The 23,688-nt window shown below is 42.0% G+C and overlaps 1 protein-coding gene and 1 long non-coding RNA gene across 2 annotated transcripts; one reads left to right on the plus strand and one right to left on the minus strand.

The window, feature by feature from the left end:
- Window positions 1-3,764: 3,764 nt before the first annotated feature.
- On the plus strand, window positions 3,765-8,490 carry LOC116678914 (mucin-2). Its single transcript, XM_032508650.1, has 3 exons — window positions 3,765-3,879; window positions 5,045-5,386; window positions 6,301-8,490. The coding sequence occupies exons 2-3, from the start codon at window positions 5,054-5,056 to the stop codon at window positions 8,416-8,418; spliced, it is 2,451 nt and encodes an 816-aa protein (XP_032364541.1). The 5' UTR covers window positions 3,765-3,879; window positions 5,045-5,053; the 3' UTR covers window positions 8,419-8,490.
- Window positions 8,491-22,481: 13,991 nt separating this feature from the next.
- Window positions 22,482-23,170, minus strand: LOC116678913 (uncharacterized). The gene is made up of 3 exons (XR_004329410.1): window positions 23,070-23,170; window positions 22,614-22,808; window positions 22,482-22,515 (listed from the first exon to the last, which is right to left on the minus strand). It is a non-coding gene; the product is annotated as an uncharacterized LOC116678913 (long non-coding RNA).
- Window positions 23,171-23,688: the final 518 nt, after the last annotated feature.

The following is a 23,688-nucleotide window of genomic DNA, read 5'->3' on the forward strand; positions in this document are numbered from 1 at the left end:
TTCTTATAAGACGCACATGGTACAATAAATAATCTGTAAATATATTATTATATATTATTTTTCGAGCATCCCCCCCCACACACACCGGATGACTCGTCCACTATCAGGATTTGATCTTTCGGTTCGATATAATTTGGAAAGTCTGGAAAGCCCGTAGATTAACCCTCCTGTTGTCCTCAGGTCAAATGTCCATGTCTGAAATATGAGTTTTTCTTTTAACCAAATTACAACAACAAATGGATTGGATTCATTACAACGCTCCTTTATAATACAATAATCATTTTCGTTCCTCTGATCTTAACTATTAGTCAAAATAATTCATGAGTTTTGCTTCTTTTACCTCAAATATTAGGTATAATTCTATATAAATGAGGGTTATTTACGATGAATACCAAAAAGTAGTAAAACTAGTGAGGTGGTGTTGGTGAAAACTAAAATAAAAGTCTGAAAAAAGGGACGAAAATGTCAAGATTTTTGTTTTTGACGCAGAGGACAACACAAGGGTTAAATCATTTTTATCCCCATTTAAGTTAGACACACTAGAAACAGGCTACTTCCTGTTTGCCGCTCCTCTCCTCTACAGAGGTGGGTAGAGGAGCCAAAAATTGTACTCAAGTAAAAGTACTGTTACTACAGAAAAATATGAACAAGTATATAAGTACAAGTAAGAATATTTTATTATTAGAATCCAAATTACTTGAGTAAGAGTAAAAAAGTGCTCGGTGAAAAAGCTACTCAAGTACTGAGTCACTGTTGAGTAACGTCTGATTTAGCGTTCAATCAGACATAATGTGTGTGTGTGTGTGTGTGTGTGGGGAGGGGGGGGGGGTTAAAAACAACAGAATACCACAGACATAAAAATAAACGTGACAATCAGATACCGACAAACAGCGTCTGTTTGGGACACTCAGGGCCGAGCAGATGTAGAAGGGCTGGACGAGGGTCCCGAGAGGGTCCAGAAGGGAGCCCAAGAATCCAGACCTGACGTTAAAGGAGACTTTGAGTCGATAACAAACGCCAGATGCAGCGGACGGATCTGGCGATGGCGAGCGAGGACGTGTTGCGGCGTCAGATCCCAACATGTTGTAAAATGCATTTTAGAAGTTATCTTATGTGTGATCATAGGGCCATCACACAAAAGATAACTTCTACAATAACAATAAAACACAATTAGTCCTATATAAAGAAATCTCCTGCTTGCTTTTACCTGGCCGTCAGAATATGTGACTTTAGCCCCGTCTACCTGTCAAAAATCATTCTGTAACTTCGCAAGAAAAAAAATCGCACCCGAGCAGATGTCTTATCAATCTTAAAACTATAGAAAACTAGCATTCTTTTCCCTGTTAGTCTCGTTTGCTGTTACAGGTCATTTAAGGCCATTGTGTGAAAAATGACAGAGCTTCGGAAACATTAAAAAGTTACATACAGTCACTAAAATGTCAAAAATAATTTTAAATTCAAAACTATACATATATTATATTATATTATAACCTTGATGTGTATGAGGAGTAAAAACCTGTAGACTTGTTTGCTCTCTGTGGCGGGCTGACTGTTTACAGTGGCAGATGAATCCACATTTTGGTCCAGTGAGTATTTGGGCATTGACCCAAAATAAAGAACAGTGTGTGTTTATCTCCCAATGCAACAGTTGACTGATTGATGCTCTCTGGCACGGAGGAAGAGAGAGATAAAAGATTCTCTACAATGCTAACATCCCTAACAAGTTCTCAAGAAAAACGTCATGTAATGTGTACAAAGGAGGGGTGAAGTCTTAAAAAAGTGAAAATACTACAGACAAAAGTCCTGCATCTGGAACCTTAAGTAAAACTTCCATCCATCCATCTTCATCTGCTTATCCGGTCTCGGGTCTCGGGGGCAGCAGCTCCAGCAGGGGACCCCAAACTTCCCTTTTCCCGAGCCACATCAACCAGCTCCGACTGGGGGATCCCGAGGTGTTACCAGGCCAGGTTTGAGATATAATCCCTCCACCTAGTCCTGGGTCTTCCCCGAGGCCTCCTCCCAGCTGGACGTCCCTCCACCTAGTCCTGGGTCTTCCCCGAGGCCTCCTCCCAGCTGGACGTCCCTCCACCTGGTCCTGGGTCTTCCCCGAGGCCTCCTCCCAGCTGGACGTCCCTCCACCTAGTCCTGGGTCTTCCCCGAGGCCTCCTCCCAGCTGGACGTCCCTCCACCTAGTCCTGGGTCTTCCCCGAGGTCTCCTCCCAGCTGGACGTCCCTCCACCTAGTCCTGGGGCTTCTCCGAGGCCTCCTCCCAGCTGGACGTCCCTCCACCTAGTCCTGGGTCTTCCCCGAGGCCTCCTCCCAGCTGGACATCCCTCCACCTAGTCCTGGGTCTTCCCCGAGGCCTCCTCCCAGCTGGACGTCCCTCCACCTAGTCCTGGGTCTTCCCCGAGGTCTCCTCCACTGGACGTCCCTCACCTAGTCCTGGGGCTTCTCCGAGGCCTCCTCCCAGCTGGACGTCCCTCCACCTAGTCCTGGGTCTTTCCCGAGGCCTCTCCCAGCTGGACGTCCCTCCACCTAGTCCTGGGGCTTCTCCGAGGCCTCCTCCCAGCTGGACGTCCCTCCACCTAGTCCTTGGTCTTCCCCAAGGCCTCCTCCCAGCTGGACGTCCCTCTACCTAGTCTGGGGCTTCTCCGAGGCCTCCTCCCAGCTGGACGTCTCTCTACCTAGTCCTGGGTCTTCCCCAAGGCTCCTCCCAGCTGGACGTCCCTCCACCTAGTCCTGGGTCTTCCCCAAGGCCTCCTCCCAGCTGGACGTCCCTTACATAGTCCTGGGGCTTCTCCGAGGCCTCCTCAGCTGGACGTCCCTCCACCTAGTCCTGGGTCTTCCCCGAGGCCTCCTCCCAGCTGGACGTCCCTCCACCTAGTCCTGGGGCTTCTCCGAGGCCTCCTCCCAGCTGGACGTCCCTCCACCTAGTCCTGGGTCTTCCCCAAGGCCTCCTCCCAGCTGGACGTCCCTCTACCTAGTCCTGGGGCTTCTCCGAGGCCTCCTCCCAGCTGGACGTCCCTCCACCTAGTCCTGGGTCTTCCCCGAGGCCTCTTCCCAGCTGGACGTGCCTGGACCACCTCTCTAGGGACCCCCCCAGGAGGCATCCTCACCAGATGCCCGAACCACCTCAACTGGCTCCTTTCAACCCGAAAGAGCAGCGGCTCTACTCCGAGCTCCTCTCGGATGACTGAGCTTCTCACCCTGTCTCTAAAGGAGACGCCCCTCCCCTCCTGAGGAAACCCATTTTGGCTGCTTGTACCCTGGATCTCGTTATTTGGGTCCTGACCCAGCCTTCGTGACCACAGGTGAGGGTAGGAACGAAAATTGTCCGGTAGATCGGAAGCTGTTTTGGCCATTTTAAACCTTTATTTCTACACAACAGAGGAAGACATGAAAGGGGAGAGAGAGGGTCGGAGTTGAACCCGCGGCCACCCACTACAAATGTAGTGGAGTCAAAAGTACAAAATTTACCTCTGAGATGTAGAGGAGTACAAGTAGAAAGTAGCATAACATGGAAATACTCAAGTAAATTACCTCTAATTACAATGTTTGAATAAACGTATGTCATTCACTCATGAGTCATTGTACCAACGTCTGAAACCATCTTCAAGTCCACATGATGAGGAACTCAGAGACAGGACGTGAACAAAAGGATATGGTTGTTGTTGATGGATGGGGGAAGATCCCGGAAAGTGTTCCTTTGTAAACAGGACTTGGCTAATGTGTAATTTCCATCAAACATGTAAGATGAAAAATAAATACGGCTGGAGCCACACCCAGACTGAAATAAAACTGAGACCTCCTGCACACGGTTTCAGTTCAATACTAACTTGGATTCTGTTGTGGCAGATTTCACGAAGCTCTCATCTGAAGGTAAGTTCCTCTGGTTTTATTGACTATGGCTGCATCTAACCAATAATGTCTTCATCGTTCAACCTTCTGATTGTTTTTGTTATAAATTGATCAGTTATTAGTTCCCAGAGCTTAAGGTGATATCGTCAAATGTCTTTTTGTGTCTGATTAAAAAGATATTCCGTTTGCAATAATGTCAAACGGAGCCTAACATTGGAGGATTATCAGCTTCAATATTTTCCTTGATTTGTGCTTGATTTTTAAATAGATTTTTGTAATAAAAATCCAAAGACTATGGTTCAGTTAGTATACCGCACCGGTTCCACTATAACAGATTTTGCTCCAAAATTCCGTATAATTTCATGTAAATTAGGTTTATTCATCATAAATTCCTAAGATAAATGTAAAACTAGTGGTAATGAGTTGTAATGAAGTTGTAAAATAGAATTGGGTAATAAATTATACTTTATGCTTTATTAATAGGCAAAACAGGCCGGGTCCATTTGAACAGGGAAGATGGGTGTGATTAATTGCTGCCATTATAAAAATCTAAATGCTTTTAAAACAGCATCCTGACTAAACTTCGACACATACCAGTTTGTTCCTGTTGATCTCAACTGTTCAGTCAAAATAATTCATAAATCATGGGCGCCTGGGTAGCTCACTTGGTAGAACGGGAGCCCACATGCAGGGACTCAGGGTTCGAGTCTGACTTGCGGCCATTTGCTGCATGACTAACCTCTCTCTCTCCCCTTTCCTGTCTATGGCTGCCATGTAGTACATGTAGTACTATAAGTACTAAGTACACTGTACAGGATGCAGAGCTGTAACAGTCAGCAGGTCCTGGTCTCCTACATGTAGACTGAAGGAGCAGACTGACATGATGTTAGCACCTACAGTGGCTAGCTCTCTTTCTGTCTTCTGAACCAGGAGAAAATTCTCTGTCTATTAAAAGCAGGTGTTAACCAGGTGCTTCGGGGCTTTTAAGAAACCATTCAGGGGCCCCAGAAGCCACCTCCCTACTCCGCCCCTGAATCTGTGGTTGGTGTGGTCAGGTCTGGTCTTTGGTGAGGTCTGGGTGTTCCTGTCCTTCTACCTGTGTCCTGTCTCTCCTGTTACCTCTGCTATTTAACAGGTTACACAAACTCCAATGTGTACTTTTTTGTGTTTTCCTCCGACAACCCAGTCCGTGAGGATGACTTCCCTGGAGAGAGGGCATCTCCTGCCCCTCGCTGCCTTCCTCTTACTGTCCATCGTTCCCATGGTAACTGAAGTGGTGAACTCAATGTCAGACTGTAACAAGTTTCTTCTTGGAAGAACGCCGCCACAGGTCCCGGGCATCTTGGAGGGAGGGAGGATCCTGAACCAGAACCGATACAAAATCATTTGCCAGACTTACGAGAACCAGAGACGGTTTGTGACGCTCTACGACACCGAGAACAGGATCCCGGTGTTTTCTGCTTACAAGTACAGAGGAAGACAAAATATTGAAAACAAACCTAGACCTCCTTGGAAGATGGAGCCACAGGTATGTTTTTCTCTCTTACAATATCTAATACAATAAATACAATCATTAACCAGTCCCTCCGGGATGTTGCTATCGCACATTCAACCAATCCTCGTGACTTTGGTGCGACTCACAATTTTGACCCATCACTACAACTTTTTCACAAATTAACCTGAGATTTCCCTGGCCGCTGTTTCAATCCGGTCGGCTCTGCTCAGTTCCCCCCGCGACACACACACACACACACACACACACACACACACACACACACACACACACACACACACGGTGGATGTAGGAAAAAAACGGAGATGAGACGTACAGGATAACCTAAATTGAGGTCAGTTCCGCTCGTTATTGTTAGTGCAATGATAAGTCCAATAAGTCCTTTATCAAACCGTATGAATGTGTGTGAAAGATTAAAACACACACACACACACACACACACACACACACACACACACACACAAATAATAATATGTTTGGTCATAAATCCACCAGGCAGTTTCATTTTAGCCCAACATTTGCAACATCCTGAGCCCGGAGTAGTTTTATTCTCCCCAAAACAAGAACTTTACAAAAAACTTTCTCTGTCTCTCGTAACTTCATTGCAACTCAAAAAAAGGCTGCAAAACCCTGGAGGGACTGATTATGAAACTCTGATCAGTGCCGATCCCTAGAATTACCTCTCACAGCTGTTTTTATCAATTATACATTGTAGTTTTCTACAAAAAATGTCAAATAAGAAATGTTAATTTCCCGTTTAAAAATGATAAATAACATACAAATAACTGGGTTTTACTAAATCAGATAACTGTGGTTTGGGTTACTTTGGGAATCAAAATAAATCTGCAACCAAATAACTTACTCGTATTTAATTGGTATGAGACAATCAAACTACCAGAATCACTGACTGAGCCTTTCATCTTTTGCAGCTTGAAGGAGACACCACCAACATGTGGGATGGCAAATACCGCAACCAGGCCACTGATGATGATTATAAAAACAAAGACAAAAGGTATAACAGGGGCCATTTATTTCCAAATTCTTATGCATTTGATGTGAATGAACAGACCTCAACGTTCACCCTGACGAACGCCGTTCCACAAGCAGTGTCTTTTAACGGCGGCAGCTGGGAAAAAATGGAGACGTGCACCAAATGCATCATGGAAAAGTACTGCATCAACAGTAATAATAAGAAAGAAGCCTTCTTAGTGACCGGGGCACAGCCCAGCGAGAACAACAAACTTAACAACAGGGTTAATATTCCTTCCATGCTCTGGTCAGCATTCTGCTGTTTCAGTAAGAACAAGAAGAAGTGGCTGGCGAGCGCACACTGGGGCGACAATGTTGAGGAAACTAAAGGTAAGTATCTGCAGACAAAGACTTTGGCTGAACTCCAGGAAGAACTGAGCAGAGTGAACCCAGGATTTAAGATGTTTCCCGAGACCCGGTGTCCTCTCGACACCACTGTTGCTGAGTTTTACCCAGAATTTGGTAAAGAATGCCAATGCCCACCCCAAGCGTCAACCACAGTCCCTACTACTACTACTACTTCTACAAGAGCTACCACTACAACTACCAAAGTCCCTACTACTACTTCTACAAGAGCTACCACTACAACTACTACTACTACTTCTACTACTACAAGAGCTACCACTACAACTACCAAAGTCCCTACTACTACTACTACAAGACCTGCCACTACAACTACCAAAGTCCCTACTACTACTTCTACTACTACTACAAGACCTGCCACTACAACAACCAAAGTCCCTACTACTACTACTTCTACTACTACAAGAGCTACCACTACAACAACCAAAGTCCCTACTACTACTACTACTACTACAAGACCTGCCACTACAACAACCAAAGTCCCTACTACTACTACTACTACTACAAGACCTGCCAGTACAACAACCAAAGTCCCTACTACTACTACTACTACTACTACAAGACCTGCCACTACAACAATTAAAGTCCCTACTACTACTTCTACTACTACTACAAGAGCTACCACTACAACTACCAAAGTCCCTACTACTACTTCTACTACTACAAGAGCTACCACTACAACAACCAAAGTCCATACTACTACAAGAGCTACCACTACAACTACCAAAGTCCCTACTACTACAAGAGCTACCACTACAACAACTAAAGTCCCTACTACTACTTCTACTACTACAAGAGCTACCACTACAACAACTAAAGTTCCTACTACTACTACTACTTATACTACTACAAGACCTGCCACTACAACAATTAAAGTCCCTACTACTACTTCTACTACTACAAGACCTGCCACTACAACAACCAAAGTCCCTACTACTACTACTACTACTACAAGACCTGCCACTACAACAATTAAAGTCCCTACTACTACTTCTACTACTACTACAAGAGCTACCACTACAACTACCAAAGTCCCTACTACTACTTCTACAAGACCTGCCACTACAACAATTAAAGTCCCTACTACTACTTCTACTACTTCTACAAGAGCTACCACTACAACTACCAAAGTCCCTACTACTACTTCTACTACTACTACAAGACCTGCCACTACAACTACCAAAGTCCCTACTACTACTACTACAAGACCTGCCACTACAACAATTAAAGTCCCTACTACTACTTCTACTACTACTACAAGACCTGCCACTACAACAACCAAAGTCCCTACTACTTCTACTACTACAAAGCTACTACTACAACAACCAAAGTCCCTACTACTTCTACTACTACTACAAGACCTGCCACTACAACAACCAAAGTCCCTACTACTTCTACTACTACAAAAACCAAAGTCCCTACTACTACTTCTACTACTACAAGAGCTACCACTACAACAATTAAAGTCCCTATTACTACTTCTACTACTACTACTACAAGACCTGCCACTACAACAATTAAAGTCCCTACTACTACTTCTACTACTACAAGACCTGCCACTACAACAATTAAAGTCCCTATTACTACTTCTACTACTGCTACAAGAGCTACCACTACAAAAACTACAAAGAAAAAAAAATTTAAGAACATGTTGAAGAACCAGAAATAGAAGGAGGTGGAGGTGGTGGTGGTGGTGTTATCGGTGGAATAGTTGGTGGTGCTTTCCATGGTGGGGTTGGTCCAACAGGTTCTACTACGTCTCAAACTGACATTAGTTCATCTGCTGAGATGTACATCGGCCTTTATTCTGAACCCCAAAGTAACGCAACAGCTCAGCACCTTAAGGTCTCCACTTACAGCGCTCTGTCTTCTTCTTCTCCTTCGTCATCCTCCTACGTGTTATGTGCATGCATATCTTTTTATATTGTTTTTCTGATACATGATTAATAGCTAGACATGTACAATCATACTGGACGATGGAAATATCCAGAAACAGTAGAACGAGGGCTAGATGCACTTTCTTAATTAAAATGTAATCTTGGTGTTTGGTTTAATAATAACAGTAGTTTGATTTCCCTAAACTTGGTGAAATTGCATTAAAATATATTAAAATATTTTGGCTTTTAACCCTCCAAATTGTTGCCTTTTTGAAGAATTTTAATCCTGTCTTCATTCTTTAAAACCTTTCTACAATTGCTTTGCAACTTATAAATAAAATCAATTTAAATTGTTTTTTTAGCACAGCAAACATGTGAATTGTACATGAAATAATGATAGGAATAAAATATAAGAACAAACATTTGACTATAGACAAAGAAAAAGACTTTTCTTATAAGACGCACATGGTACAATAAATAATCTGTAAATATGTATTATATATATATATTTTCGAGCATCCCACCCACACACCCGAGATGACTCGTCCACTATCAGGATTTGATCTATTCGGTTCGATATAATTTGGAAAGTCTGGAAAGAGCCGTATGATCAACCCTCCTGTTGTCCTCAGGTCAAATGTCTATATCTGAAATATGAGTTTCTTTTGAACCAAATTACAACAAAATTGATTGGATTCCTTCCAACGCTCTTTATAAATACAATTAATCACTTTCATTTCTCTGATCTTAACTATTAGTCAAAATAATTCATAATTTCTGCTTCTTTTAACTCAAATATTAGGCATAATTCTTTATAAATGAGAGTTATTTTTACCATTAATTCCACAAAGTGGTAAAACTAATAAGGTGGTGGTCGTAAAAACTAAAAACAAAGTCTGAAAAACGGGCCGAAAATGTCACATTTTTGTTTTTGACCCCGAGGACAACACAAGGGTTAAATCACTGAATCCCCATTTAAGTTAGCGGAGCGGTAAACAGGAAGTAGCCTGTCTCTAGTGCGTCTGCTCGATGGGACAGTGCGGTGTAACGTTTGACTCAAACGCCGGTGGGTTGAACAATCTCTGACACCCTCACCAAACAAGAGACAACACCGTCTCTCCTCTGCAGAGGTGGGTAGAGTAGCCATTGTACTCAAGTAAAAGTACTGTTACTTCACAATAATATGACTCAAGTACAAGTAAGAATATTTTATTATTAAATGTAATGTAAATGTGCTGTATTTATATAGCGCTTTTCCAGTCTTAACAACTGCTCAAAGCGCTTTTACATCTACAGGAAACATTCACCATTCACACACATTCATACACTGTGGCCGGGGCTGCCGTACAAGGTGTCACCTGCTCATCAGATATACACTCACACACATTCACACTCCGATGCGCAGCACCGGGGGCAACTCGGGGTTCAGTGTCTTGCCAAGGACACTTCGACAATGACTGCAGGGGCGGGGATCGAACCACCAACCTTCCGATTGGCAGGCAACCGCTCTACCACTGAGCCACAGCCGCCCTATTATTATTATTATTAGAATCCAAATTACTTGAGTAAGAGTAAAAAAGTGCTCGGTGAAAAAGCTACTCAAGTACTGAGTCACTGTTGAGTAACGTCTGATTTAGCGTTCAATCAGACATAATATGTGTGTGTGTGTGTGTGTGTGTGTGGGGGGGGGGGTTAAAACCAACAGAATACCACAGACATAAAAAGAAACGTGACAATCAGATACCGACACAAAACTCCCCGTTCAGCGTCTGTTTGGGACACTCAGGGTCGAGCAGATGTAGAAGGGCTGGACGAGGGTCCCGAGAGGGTCCAAAAGTGAGACCACGAATCCAGACCTAACGTTAAAGGAGACTTTGAGTCAATAACAAACGCCAGATGCAGCGGACGGATCTGGCGATGGCGAGCGAGGACGTGTCAGATCCCAACATGTTGTAAAATGCATTTTAGAAGTTATCTTATGTGTGATCATAGGGCCATCACACAAAAGACAACTTCTAAAATAACATAAATTAGTCCTCTATAAAGAAATCTCCTGCTTGCTTTTACCTGGTCATCAGAATATGTTACTGTAGCCCCGTCTACCTGTCACAAATCATTCTGCAACTTCACGAGAAAAAAATCGCACCCGAGCAGATGTCTTATCATTCTCAAAACTACATAAAACTAGCATTCTTTCAACTGTCTCGTCTCTGTCTCGTTTGCTGTTACAGGTCATTTAACCCTCGTGTTGCCTTCACTGTCGGGACCCTCTCGTGTCCCTCGGGTCAAACTGACCCGGGACTTATTTGGGGTTTTAAAACAATTCCGGAATAAAATTTTACTTCATAATCTATTAACAAATATTGTCTTTATCTCAATTTCAAACAATTGAGATAGCACATACGTTGCAATCGTATATTGGGAATGCAATCAGTCTCTACTAGAACACTATTAAACATGGAAGTGGGGTTCGTTTTTTGTCATAAGGTTATAATTCATGTTAAAAATCCACTATGGAAACAACATAAGTGTCATATCCAGAATAATGTTCTGAGTCAGGAATACATGTTTATCACAGGGAATAAGGAAAGGACGTTGATATCAGGTAGAAACATGTATACTGAAATGGGTCAATTTGACCCGAATACCATACAAGGGTTAAGGCCATGGTGAAAAATGACAGAGCTTCAGAAACATTAAAAAGTTACATACAGTCACCAAAATGTCAAAATAATTTTAAATTCAAACTATTATAACCTTGATGTGTATTAGGAGTAAAAGCCTGGAGACTTGTTTGCTCTCTGTGGCGGGCTGACTGTTCCAGTGGTAGATTAATCCACATTTTGGTCCGGTGAGTATTTGGGCATTGAGACAAAATAAATTACAGTGTGTGTGACATCACCCAATGCAACAGTTGACTCCTGATGCTCTCTGGCACAGAGGAATACTTTATACAGAAGATTCTCTATAACGCTGAAATACCTGAAGTTCTCAAGAAACACGTCATGTAATGTGTACAAGGGAGTGGGTTAAGCCTTAAAAAAGTGGAAATACTACAGACAAGTAGACAAGTCCTGCATCTGGAACCTTGAATGTAACTTACATTAGGTAAAGTATAAGTAAGACTATGTATAGTGAAAGTGCTTAAAGTATAAGTGTGTATGATGCGGTAAAATGTTTTTTCTCCTCTATGTAATGTTTCTGGATGAATATTCTTGCTGCATTAAGGTGTATGTTGCATTTGTCTGCTGTAGATGTGTCAGGTTGTGCTCATTTTACCTCCTTCGTATTCAGTTGGGTACATAAAATGTATATTAATGGACAGAGCATGTGTAACGTCACCCATTGGTGCTCTGAGTTGTCGAGTTAGCCGTTGAGGACGCAGCCGTCCTGGTGGAGGACGTGGCGATTTTAGACGAGAGGGAGGAGCTGCTTACACTCTACGTTACGTTACACACTGTCACTGGCAATCATATCATAGCCACGTCCTAAAACACCCCCGCTTTATCGCCGATTTAAAAATCAACGACACAAATAATTCAGAAAATGAACATCACTCTGTGTTGCAGAAGACTTCAAACTAGCAATTGAGACAATAAACTCATTATGAAAATGTTGACTGTGGTAATAAATCAAGTGAGAAGTGGGTCACTTTCTCAGAGACTTCTATAGAAACCGACCTCCTTTAGCAACCGCACGAGTCTCCCCCTGCAGGAGATCAGATAGAAAGCAGGTTTAAGGAGTCTCCCCCTGCTGGAGACCAGATACAAAGCAGGTTTAAGGAGTCTCCCCCTGCTGGAGACCAGATACAAAGCAGGTTTAAGGAGTCTCCCCCTGCTGGAGACCAGATACAAAGCAGGTTTAAGGAGTCTCCCACCTGCAGGAGATCAGATAGAAAGCAGGTTTAAGGAGTCCCCCCTGCTGGAGATCAGATAGAAAGCAGGTTTAAGGAGTCTCCCCCTGCTGGAGACCAGATAGAAAGCAGGTTTAAGGAGTCCCCCCCTGCTGGAGATCAGATAGAAAGCAGGTTTAAGGAGTCTCCCCCTGCTGGAGACCAGATACAAAGCAGGTTTAAGGAGTCTCCCACCTGCAGGAGATCAGATAGAAAGCAGGTTTAAGGAGTCCCCCCTGCTGGAGACCAGATAGATAGCAGGTTTAAGGAGTCCCCCCCTGCTGGAGACCAGATAGAAAGCAGGTTTAAGGAGTCCCCCCTGCAGGAGACCAGATAGAAAGCAGGTTTAAGGAGTCCCCCCCTGCTGGAGACCAGATAGAAAGCAGGTTTAAGGAGTCCCCCCCTGCAGGAGACCAGATAGATAGCAGGTTTAATGAGTCCCCCCCTGCTGGAGACCAGATAGATAGCAGGTTTAAGGAGTCCCCCCCTGCTGGAGACCAGATAGAAAGCAAGTTTTTGATTGTTTTTTAATATTTTTTTTGGGGCATTTTATGCATTATTTCCACACAACAGATGAAGACATGAAAGGGGACAGAGAGAATCGGTGTTGAACCTGCGACCGCTGCGTCGAGGCAGACAAATGTAGTCAAAAGTACAATATCTACCTCTGAGATGTAGAGGAGTACAAGTAGAAAGTAGCAGAACATGGAAATACTCAAGCAAATTACCTTTTAATTACAATGTTTGAATAAATGTAATTCATTCATTAATGAGTCATTCCACCAACGTCTGAAACCATCTTCAACATGATGACGAACTCAGAGACAGGACAAGAAGAACAGTGTGGTCACACTGAACTGAACGTTGAGACTCTGGTTGTTTTTGTTGGACGGGGAAAAGTCCGGGGGAGTCCTGATTGGTCTTTTGCAACCAGGACTTGGCTACAGCCAGACTGAAATAAAACTCAGACCTCCTGCACACGGTTTCAGTTCAATACTAACTTGGATTCTGTTGTGGCAGATTTCACGAAGCTCTCATCTGAAGGTAAGTTCCTCTGGTTTTATTGACTATGGCTGCATCTAACCAATGTCTTCCAATTTTTTTTTGTAATAAAAATTATTAGTTCCCAGAGCTTAAGCTGATATCGTCAAATGTCTTTTTTTGTCTGATTAAAAGTCCAAAATCTACAAGGATATTCCGTTTGCAACAATGTCAAACGGAGCCTAACATTGGAGGATTATCAGCTTCAATATTTTCCTTGATTTGTGCTTCATTTTATAAATGATTTTTGTATTAAAATTAAAAGATTATGGTTCAGCAAAATCTTTAAAAAAAAAAGGTTATTTAGTTTTTTATTTGAGTAGAAAATAAAAATGCAAACACCTTTTAAATAGTATACTATATATAACAGATTTTACTCCAAAATTAGGTGTAATTTCATGTAAATTAGGTTTATTCACCATAAATTCCAAAGATAAATGTAGAATGTAGTGGTAATGAGTTGTAATGCAGTTGTGAAATAGAATTGGATGATAAATTGTACTTTGTGCTTTATTAACAGGCCAAAGAGGCCGGGTCCATTTGAACAGGGAAGATGGGTGTGATTAATTGCTGCCATTATAAAAATCAAAATGCTTTTAAAACAGCATCCTGACTAAACTTTGACACATACCAGTTTGTTCCTGTTGATCTCAACTGTTCAGTCAAAATAATTCATAAATCATGGGCGCCTGGGTAGCTCACTTGGTAGAACGGGAGCCCACATGCAGGGACTCAGGGTTCGAGTCTGACCTGCGGCCATTTGCTGCATGACTTACCTCTCTCTCCCCTTTCCTGTCTATGGCTGCCATGTAGTACATGTAGTACTATAAGTACTAAGTACACTGTACAGGATGCAGAGCTGTAACAGTCAGCAGGTCCTGGTCTCCTACATGTAGACTGAAGGAGCAGACTGGCATGATGTTAGCACCTACAGTGGCTAGCTCTCTTTCTGTCTTCTGAACCAGGAGGAATTATTTTGTGATACTCGTGCCAGCGTTCGCAATTAAACAAATTACAAAGACATTAGGCCATGACATAAATAACCATGTTGATAAGTGGAGTAAAATATCTGATTGAACCAACAGACCCACAGATTAATTGGTTTGAGTTATTTTTTATAAAAAAGTGTAACTTCCCTGATGTCAGCTTGTTAAATGTGAATATCTTCTAGTCTCTTCTCTCCTCTGTGACAGTAAACTGAATATCTTTGAGTCGTGGACAAAATGAGACGTTTGAGGACATCGTCTCGGACTTTTTGGAAACACTTTTCACAATCAACAACTAATCAATTAATCCATAAAATAATCAACAGATTGATCGACTATAGTCAAATTAATTCATTTGTTCCAGCCCTACTAAAAAAGATAAAATAGGAAAATAAAACTATACAACCCAATTAACTTAAATCACCTTACTATAACAGTTAATTGTTCTGCAATCACTGCGTCAGCCAGCAATAGAGACATGGGATAAAATTAGTGTGCAGCAGGGATTTTACTTTAACACTGATAGGTAGTGATTTATGATGCTGTGACGTTTCATACATTTTAAATGAATCAACAATGAGCTTCTCCCCAGGAAGAGAGGAAGGTTTGATTATCTAAGTATACACAATGAAGTTGGTCCTCACAGTACAGTAGAGTCATTTAGGAAAGGGGATTTAGCAATAACCGTTTTCACCTATCTGTTATGGAAGTGATTCATGAGGAAACTTGGCATGCTTTACTTGAGTTCCTGAGTGGTTGGAGAAGTTTCAATGCCCCCCCCCCCCCCCCCCCCCCCACACACACACACACCCCAGTGATAGCATCAAAGAAGACACTGTGGCAGCCAGCAATGCATGTCGACCAAGCGCGTGTTATATGACGCTAAAGGAGATGATCAAGCGTGTAATAATTTTTAATTACATTTTTGTTTAATCTGTCTATTGATCCCCAATGGGGAAATTACAATTTACACTCTGTGTCCACACTTGGTTAGTTTACACACAGTCCTGAACTACACATACACACACACACCCACAGGACCTATACATGCACTAATGTAGAGATGTCAGAGTGTGGGGGGGGGGCTGCCAGCTGAACCAGCGCCCTGAGCGGGTGGGGGGGTACGGTGCCTTGCTCAACAGCACCTGGCAGTGCCCAGGAGGTGAAGTGGCATCTCTCCAACCACCAATCCACACTTTTTGGCCCGTACGGGGATACGGGGACCAATATCCCCAGTAATATAACTTTTGCTTCATTCGTTTGACGGTCCAGTCGTAGAGACTGAGGGCCAGATGTCCTGCTGTATTAGTTTCACAACGTGCCTGTAAAAGCACGGCGAGGTATGTACAGACAGGCTGCACTGAGGTAAACGTGCAGACTGCCTGTCTTGGGAACTGAAAACAGCAAGTTGCACATTTCTGTGTCATGCATATGGATTCATGGGTTTACCATAAAGAGACGGGAGGGGAAGCGTAAAGTGTGCCTAATTATGCATTCCGGGGTATGTACAAAAAACACCTGTGACTCTATTTTGCAGTGAAAATTCTCCGCTTATTAAAAGCAGGTTTAAACCAGGTGCTTCAGGGCTTTTAAGAAACCATTCGGGTCCCCAGAAACCACCTCCCAGTGTTCCTGTCCCTCTACCTGTGCCCTGTCATTCCTGTTACCTATGCTATTTAACTGGTTACACAAACTCTAATGTGTAATTCTTTGTCCCAGTACGTGATGACTTCCCTGGAGAGAGGGCATCTCCTGTCCCTCGCTGTCTTCTTCTTCCGGTCCATCATTCCCATGGTAACTGTAGTTGTGAACTCAATATCCGACTGTGACGAGTTTCTTCTTGGAAGAACGCCACCACGGGTCCCGGGCATCTTGGAGGGCGGGAGGTTCCTGAACCAGAACCGATACAAACCCATTTGCCAGATTTACAAGAACCAGAGACGGTTTGTGACGCTCTACGACACCGAGAACAAGATCCCAGTGTTTTCTGCTTACAAGTACAAAGGACTACAAGAAGGAACAGACAGACCTCCTTGGAAGATGGAGGTACAGGTATGTTTTTCTGACTTCCTAATGAAACTAAGATATTAACCCAGTCCCTCTAGCATTTTGTGATGTCGCGATCGCGCAAATTCAACCAATCCTCGTGACTTTGGTGCGACTCGCAATTTTGACCCATCATTAGGCTACAACTTTTTCACAAATTAACCTGAGATTTCCCTGGCCGCTGTTTCAATCCTGTCGGCTCTGCTCAGTTCCCCCCGCGACATGCTTGCAAGCACGCACGCACACACACACACACACACACACACACACACACACACCACACACACACACACACACACACACACACACACACACACCGTGGATGGAGAAGAAAACGGAGATGAGACGTACAGGATGACCTAAATTGAGGGCAGCTATGCTCATTATTGTTAGTGCAATGATGAGTTAAAGTCTAAAAAGTCCCTTATCAAACCGTATGAATGTGTGAAAGATCAACACACACACACACACACACACACACACACACACACACACACACACACACACACACACACACATACATACACACACACACCCCAGGATAGGAAACTAACAATAAAAAGATCACACACACTATGTTTTGTCTTAAATCCACCAGCCAGTTTCATATTAGACCAACATTTGCAGCATTCTCAGCCCGGAGTAGTTTTATTCTCCCCAAAACAAGAACTTTACAAAAAAACTTTCTGTCTCTCGTAACTTCATTGCAACAAACATACAAAAAATATCGCAATTTTGTACAAAAGCTCCTGCAACATCAGGCATTTTGGGCCGCAACAATCTAAAAAAAAAAGCCGTGAAACCCTGGAGGGACTGGTTAATGAAACTGATCAGTGCCGATCCCTAGAATTACCTCTCACAGCTGTTTTTATCAATTATACATTGTAGTTTTCTACAGAAAATGTCAAATAAGAAATGTTAATTTCCCGTTTAAAAATGATTAATAACATACAAATAACTGGGATTTACTAAATCAGATAACTGTGGTTTGGGTTACTTTGGGAATCAAAATAAATCTGCAACCAAATAACTTACTCGTATTTAATTGGTATGAGACAATGAACTACCAGAATCACTGACAGAGCCTTCCATCTTTTGCAGCTTGAGGAAATAAACACCAACAACATGTGGGATGGCAAATACCGCAACCAGGCCACTGATGAGGATTATAAAAACAATAACAGAGGCTATAACAGGGGCCATTTATTTCCAAAGTCGCATGCATTCGATGCAAATGAACAGACCTCAACGTTCACCCTGACGAACGCCGTTCCACAAGCAGTGTCTTTTAACGGGGGCAGCTGGGAAAAAATGGAGACGTGCACCAAATGCATCCTGGAAAAGTACTGCATCAACAATAATGATGAGAAAGAAGCCTTCTTAGTGACCGGGGCACAGCCCAGCAAGGACAACAAACTTAAAGACAGGGTTAATATTCCTTCCATGCTCTGGTCAGCGTTCTGCTGTTTCAGTAAGGACAAGAAGAAGTGGCTGGCGAGCGCACACTGGGGCGACAATGATAACACTCAACCTGAGTATCTGCAGACAAAGACTTTGTCTGAAGTCCAGGAAGAACTGAGCAGAGTGAACCCAGGATTTAAGATGTTTCCCGGGACACAGTGTCCTCTCGACACCAATGTTGATGAGTTTTACCCAGAAGTTGGTAAAAAATGCCAATGCCCACCCCAAGCATCAACTACTACTACTACTACTACTACTACTACTACAGCTACCACTACAACAACTACAAAGAAAAAAGATAATTCAGAAAATGGTGAAGGACCAGAAATAGAAGGAGGTGGTGGTGGTGGTGGTGGTGGTGTTATGGATAGAATATCAAGTTTTAGTTTTGGTATCACTGTAGCAATTGTTGCTTTTGTTATTGTTGTATATGGGAGACATTCTAAAATTAGGGTTACATCTCATGACAACAAGAAGTGAAGAAATCAGTGGGCTTTTTTTGCTAAGAAATTAAGTTGGTATCCTAGTATACCCCCACAATGTCTAAATTCATAAATTGCCAAGCTAAAGCTAGATTTATTTTTTGTAATTTCAACATGTAATGACTTAATAGTGTTGAGATCGGTTAAGTTAATCCTCTCTAAAAGTATCATGTGAATCACAGGTTTTTAAGAAATTACTATGTATTTACTATGTAATAACACCTGTTTGTATTTTTACCAAGTAATTCCTGTGTAATAACAATAGTTAATGAATGTTAAATAACTACACTCAATAAATGCAAACGCTATGACAATAAACCGTGCCTTCATTGTCAACCGTGTTACACTTGATGGGTAACACAGTTGACATTTCTTCCATTTTAGGCCTTTTTGCTAGCTGTAGCTTTAGCTAGCTGACAACACGTAGCCTTTATCATCTCATGTTTTTATACATTTTCTCTACCTTTTTTTTTAATTTAACATCTAAAACTAGTAAACAAAAGTTTGTTGATAACACGGTTGACGAGATAATAATCTACTCTATGTGCAGACAGTAATATTTATTAAATATTCAAGAGGAGAAGTAGAAATTTACCAAACTGTATTTAAAATGTCTGCCGCTGAAAGATGTGACATCACCTGATATTGGATATGTGACTTTGGAGCAAACCATTGCTAATGTATTGGGTTTTTTTCAATGGGTAACACAGTTGACAAAGATTTCCCGGACACATACAAAGTGAATAATTCCATCCATATTCATAAGTTAAATAGTGTTTAAAACACCTTTCTCTTGTTGTAATCATTATTTTAAAGAAATACAGGTTAAAAATAATATTCAATTCAATTCAATTCAATTTTATTTATAGTATCAATTCGTAACAAGAGTTACTTTACAGATAGAGCAGGTCTAGACCACACTCACAATTTACAAGAACCCAACAGGTCTAGTAGTTTCCTCCAGAGCAAGCAACAGGGCCACAGTGGAGAGGAAAAACTTCCTTTTAGGCAGAAACCTCGGACAGACCCAGACCCAGACCCAGGCTCTTGAAAGGTGGCGTCTGACGGGCCGGTTGGGGTTAGTGGAAATAACAAAAATAGAATGGAGCATGATTATTGTTTAGTCCCAGAACCCGGGGCAGTTGATAATGCACTGGACAAGACCGAAGATCTCGAAAAAAAGGTGGACCGACTAATGAGACAGGTGGAGGAGCTGTCAGTCCGTCAAAGATTTTGTTTGGGGCGATTTGCTGCTTCCGACGATGATATAAGGTTCTACACTAGGTACGTTTTTAAAATATTTGTATGTGTGCATACATATATATATATATATATGTGTGTGTGTGCGTTTATATATACACGTGTGTGTGTGCGTGTGTGCGCATAAACACGGTTGTGTGTAGGCTATATATATATATATATATATATATATATATATATATATATATATACAAACAAACAGTTTTTAACATTATGTACAGTGATATTGAGTAAAAAAAACGTATATATATGTATATATATATAATGCGATATGTATATATATATATATACAAGTATGTGTGTGTGTGTGTATGTACATGTGTGTGTGTACATGTAAATAAACATGTCTTACATCTCATTTAGGTTCATGACTTACAGGCATTTAATGAGTTTCTGGAAACTCATTGAACCTGCATCCCACAAAATGATTCGTGTGACCAGAGCAAGAGCAACTACAATGAGGAGTGAAGCTGAAACAAGAGACAGTACATGGGTAAATAAAAAATAGCAAGAAAAAAAATTAATAACTTTGCATTTTCAGTCAACACATCATATGTACATAATTGCAAACCTTGTTATTTTTATAGGGTCAGTCTCTGCAGCCCATTGATGAGTTCTTCCTCTTCATGATCCACCTCTCAGTTGGCCAAACACAGCGGGATCTGTCCCACAGATTCAACATTCATCAGTCTACAGTTAGCCGAATTATTACAACCTGGGCCAATTTTTTGTACACCATTCTTGGCTCTGTTCGCATATGGATGTCTGAGGAGGAAGTCAAAGCGCATCTACCCAATGAGTTCCGGGACTACCCAGACACACAAGTGGTGATCGACTGCACGGAACTGCGTTGCCAAACTCCATCCTCTCTCCTGCTTCAAAGTGAAGTCTTCTCCAATTACAAGTCCCACTGCATGTTCAAGGGGTTAAACGGCATGGCACCACATGGTGTGGTCACCTTTGTGTCTTCCCTGTATGCAGGATCTGTCAGTGACAAGGAGCTTTTTAAGCAGTCTGGGATTGTGTCTCTGTTGAAACCTGGGATGGCAATAATGGTCGACAAAGGTTTTCTTGTTGATGACTGTGTGCCATGCAAAGTCTACAGACCTGCTTTCCTGTCAAAAAGGAAACAGCTGACGGCTGATGAGGTAAAGAAGACACAGTCCATTGCTCGGCTGAGGGTCCACGTCGAGCGTCTCATCCGCAGGGTGAAAGCTGTTCGACACAGAAATCCCTCTTTCCATCACAGGGAGCATCAACCAGCTGTACACTGTTGCTTGCCTCCTTGTAAATTACCAGAATGGCCCCTTAGTAAAAGCATGGGCAAAGGATTAAAGACAAGATAACTTTGTTTGGGGATTGATGAATTTGCATTTATTTTTGTCCAAATAGAAATATTGTAAATATAAATAACTTTGTACAGTAGCACTGCAGGAAAGTAAACATGTAAATATAAATAACTTTGTTACAGTCTTTAACATTATGTACAGTGATGTTGAGTAAATAAAAAACTTTGATACAATGTTAAATGATTATTTGTCTTTTTACATCTGTAAGTATCTTGGCAGGTAAAAGTAAAGAAAGAATGGTCAGCTTTCTCTCGAATGATCTGAAACATTCTGGTGTCTTTGTATATGCGCTGGATCATCATGTCATCCTGTGCATAAATGACAAAATCACACCAGTCCAATCCTGAGATCAGCATTTGTCCTTGAACTTGCCAAAAGTATGCATGCTGTTGTTTCAGTTCTGGTGTGCCATTGTGAATTTAAGGTAAGGACAGTCCACGTAACTTTTGACATTGGGACATTTTATCTCCAAAAGTCCAAAAACATGGTGCTCTTTAGGGTCAAAAATAATCCCATCAGGAGAGGCCCCCAGCCAAGGTGCATCGGGGTGATTAAGAACCCACAAGTGTGGTAGTTCACCTCTCGCAGCAGGCAGTATTCTCAATTGCAGCAGATTCCATTTCAAGCCCCCTCATTCATTCTGCTTTCTGGCGAGTTCCTTTGTAGATTCTTTCAGCCAGGTGTTCAGCCGAGCTTTGTCCACGCACATGACAAACCTCCCTAAAACGTGACGCTGTTACCCGGGTTTTCGGACCGAGTGCCAAGCATGTGATGCACTCTGTTCTTTGGTGGCATGCTCTATTTTGTGAGCCATATCTAAGGTTACTGCCAGTGACGTCATGTGTGGTTGTCCATGTTTGCTATGGACCAAACAAGCAAACAGATGTGTCAAGGCTGTAACAACTAGTGGCAGAGGTGGCGGTGGTGGGGCATCTTGATGGTGAGTAATGTTGCATGTTGTTGCAGCTGGCTGCTGGTATGACAGCACACTTCCATACTGAACTTTACCAAAGGCAGAATCCACCAAAGAATCCTCATGTGACATCCTGATAGTGGTGACTGGAGGAGCTACAGCACTGGCGTAGTCCTTATATGCCTCTGCTACTTGGAGGACTGAGAGGTCAGGCAGCTCACTGGTGACACCCTTGTAAAGGGTACTCCTGAAATGAAAAGAAAGTTTTAAACAAAAAGCACTTTTTTCTAGATTTTATTCTGTCTAATCTTTCATATTTTTAATTTAAACTACATTCATCTTTAGTATGAAATGTTTGCGTTGTACCTTAAACCCTCAGCAAGCTTCCTCTCTTTGGGTCTGCAGACAAAACCACCATTTTATTGACAGGACCTGGCTTGACTCCCTATATATAAAAAAAATGCTCATTGTATTTATTAGTTTATTGCATTTCCAGTAGTTATATTTTATATATTTTGTATTAGCAAATTCATTTAGAATTACCATTGTTCTAGGTTTATGCCAGCTCTGCTCCGTTTCAGTACAGCTGTGAACTGGAGGAACTGCACTGATGCCAAGCTGTGAGTAGTGGGCTGTTTGGTAGAGTAGTGCAACAATGTGGTTGCACATTGCTGTCCCAGCAACACAAGAACAACTACTCTGTGACAGTGTTACAGGACGAGAGTCTTTTAATACAATCTGTAAAAACAATTAAATTGTTAATGTTATTTGTAAATAGATTCTAAATAATTTAAAACACTTATGAACCCATATTTTCATTTAGAGATCAGCTGTCTTTTATGTCCTCCTACTCTTAATCTATGGGGCTTCTCTGACTTCCTCATCGACCTGAAACATGTCGCCCTCAAATTTACGTCAGAAACGGAGACAACAATTTTAGAAACCGATTCGCTAACTTTAGTCCAATTTAGCATGATATGAGAAAATAACGTTACTCACCCTCAACGTTGTCAATGTAGCTTGAAATATATAATTTAAATCCCTTCTCTTTCTTGCTCTTAGGTGTAACAGCAAACTGCCTCACAATGGTGTTAACATCATATACGTTAACCTTAGGCAGTTCTTGTAAACTGCGGGTGTAGTTCGCCATTATCTCCACAGAATGTAAACACGGCTTTCAGCGCAGCACCGGAAGTGAATGAGCGGGCTGAGACAAACCCGGAAGCGATTGTGCATAGAGCCTATTGAGTATCATCTGCATAAAAATGAAAGTTTATGGAGTGTTTCCTAATAATACTGCCTAAAGGAAGCATATATAAAGTGAACAGGATTGGACCGAGCACAGATCCTTGTGGGACTCCATGACTAACCTTGGCGTGCACAGAGGATTCATCGTTAACATTAACAAACTGAGATCGATCTGATAAATAAGACTTAAACCAGCTTAGAGCAGTCCCTTTAATGCCAATTAAATGTTCCAATCTCTGTAATAAGATATAATGGTCAATGGTATCAAATGCAGCGCTAAGATCTAATAACACCAGTACAGAGATAAGTCCTTTGTCTGAAGCAATTAGGAGGTCATAGTAATTTTCACAAGTGCTGTCTCTGTGCTATG

The sequence above is a fragment of the Etheostoma spectabile genome, unplaced genomic scaffold (assembly GCF_008692095.1).
Source record: "Etheostoma spectabile isolate EspeVRDwgs_2016 unplaced genomic scaffold, UIUC_Espe_1.0 scaffold00008613, whole genome shotgun sequence".
Taxonomy (NCBI): Eukaryota; Metazoa; Chordata; class Actinopteri; order Perciformes; family Percidae; genus Etheostoma; species Etheostoma spectabile.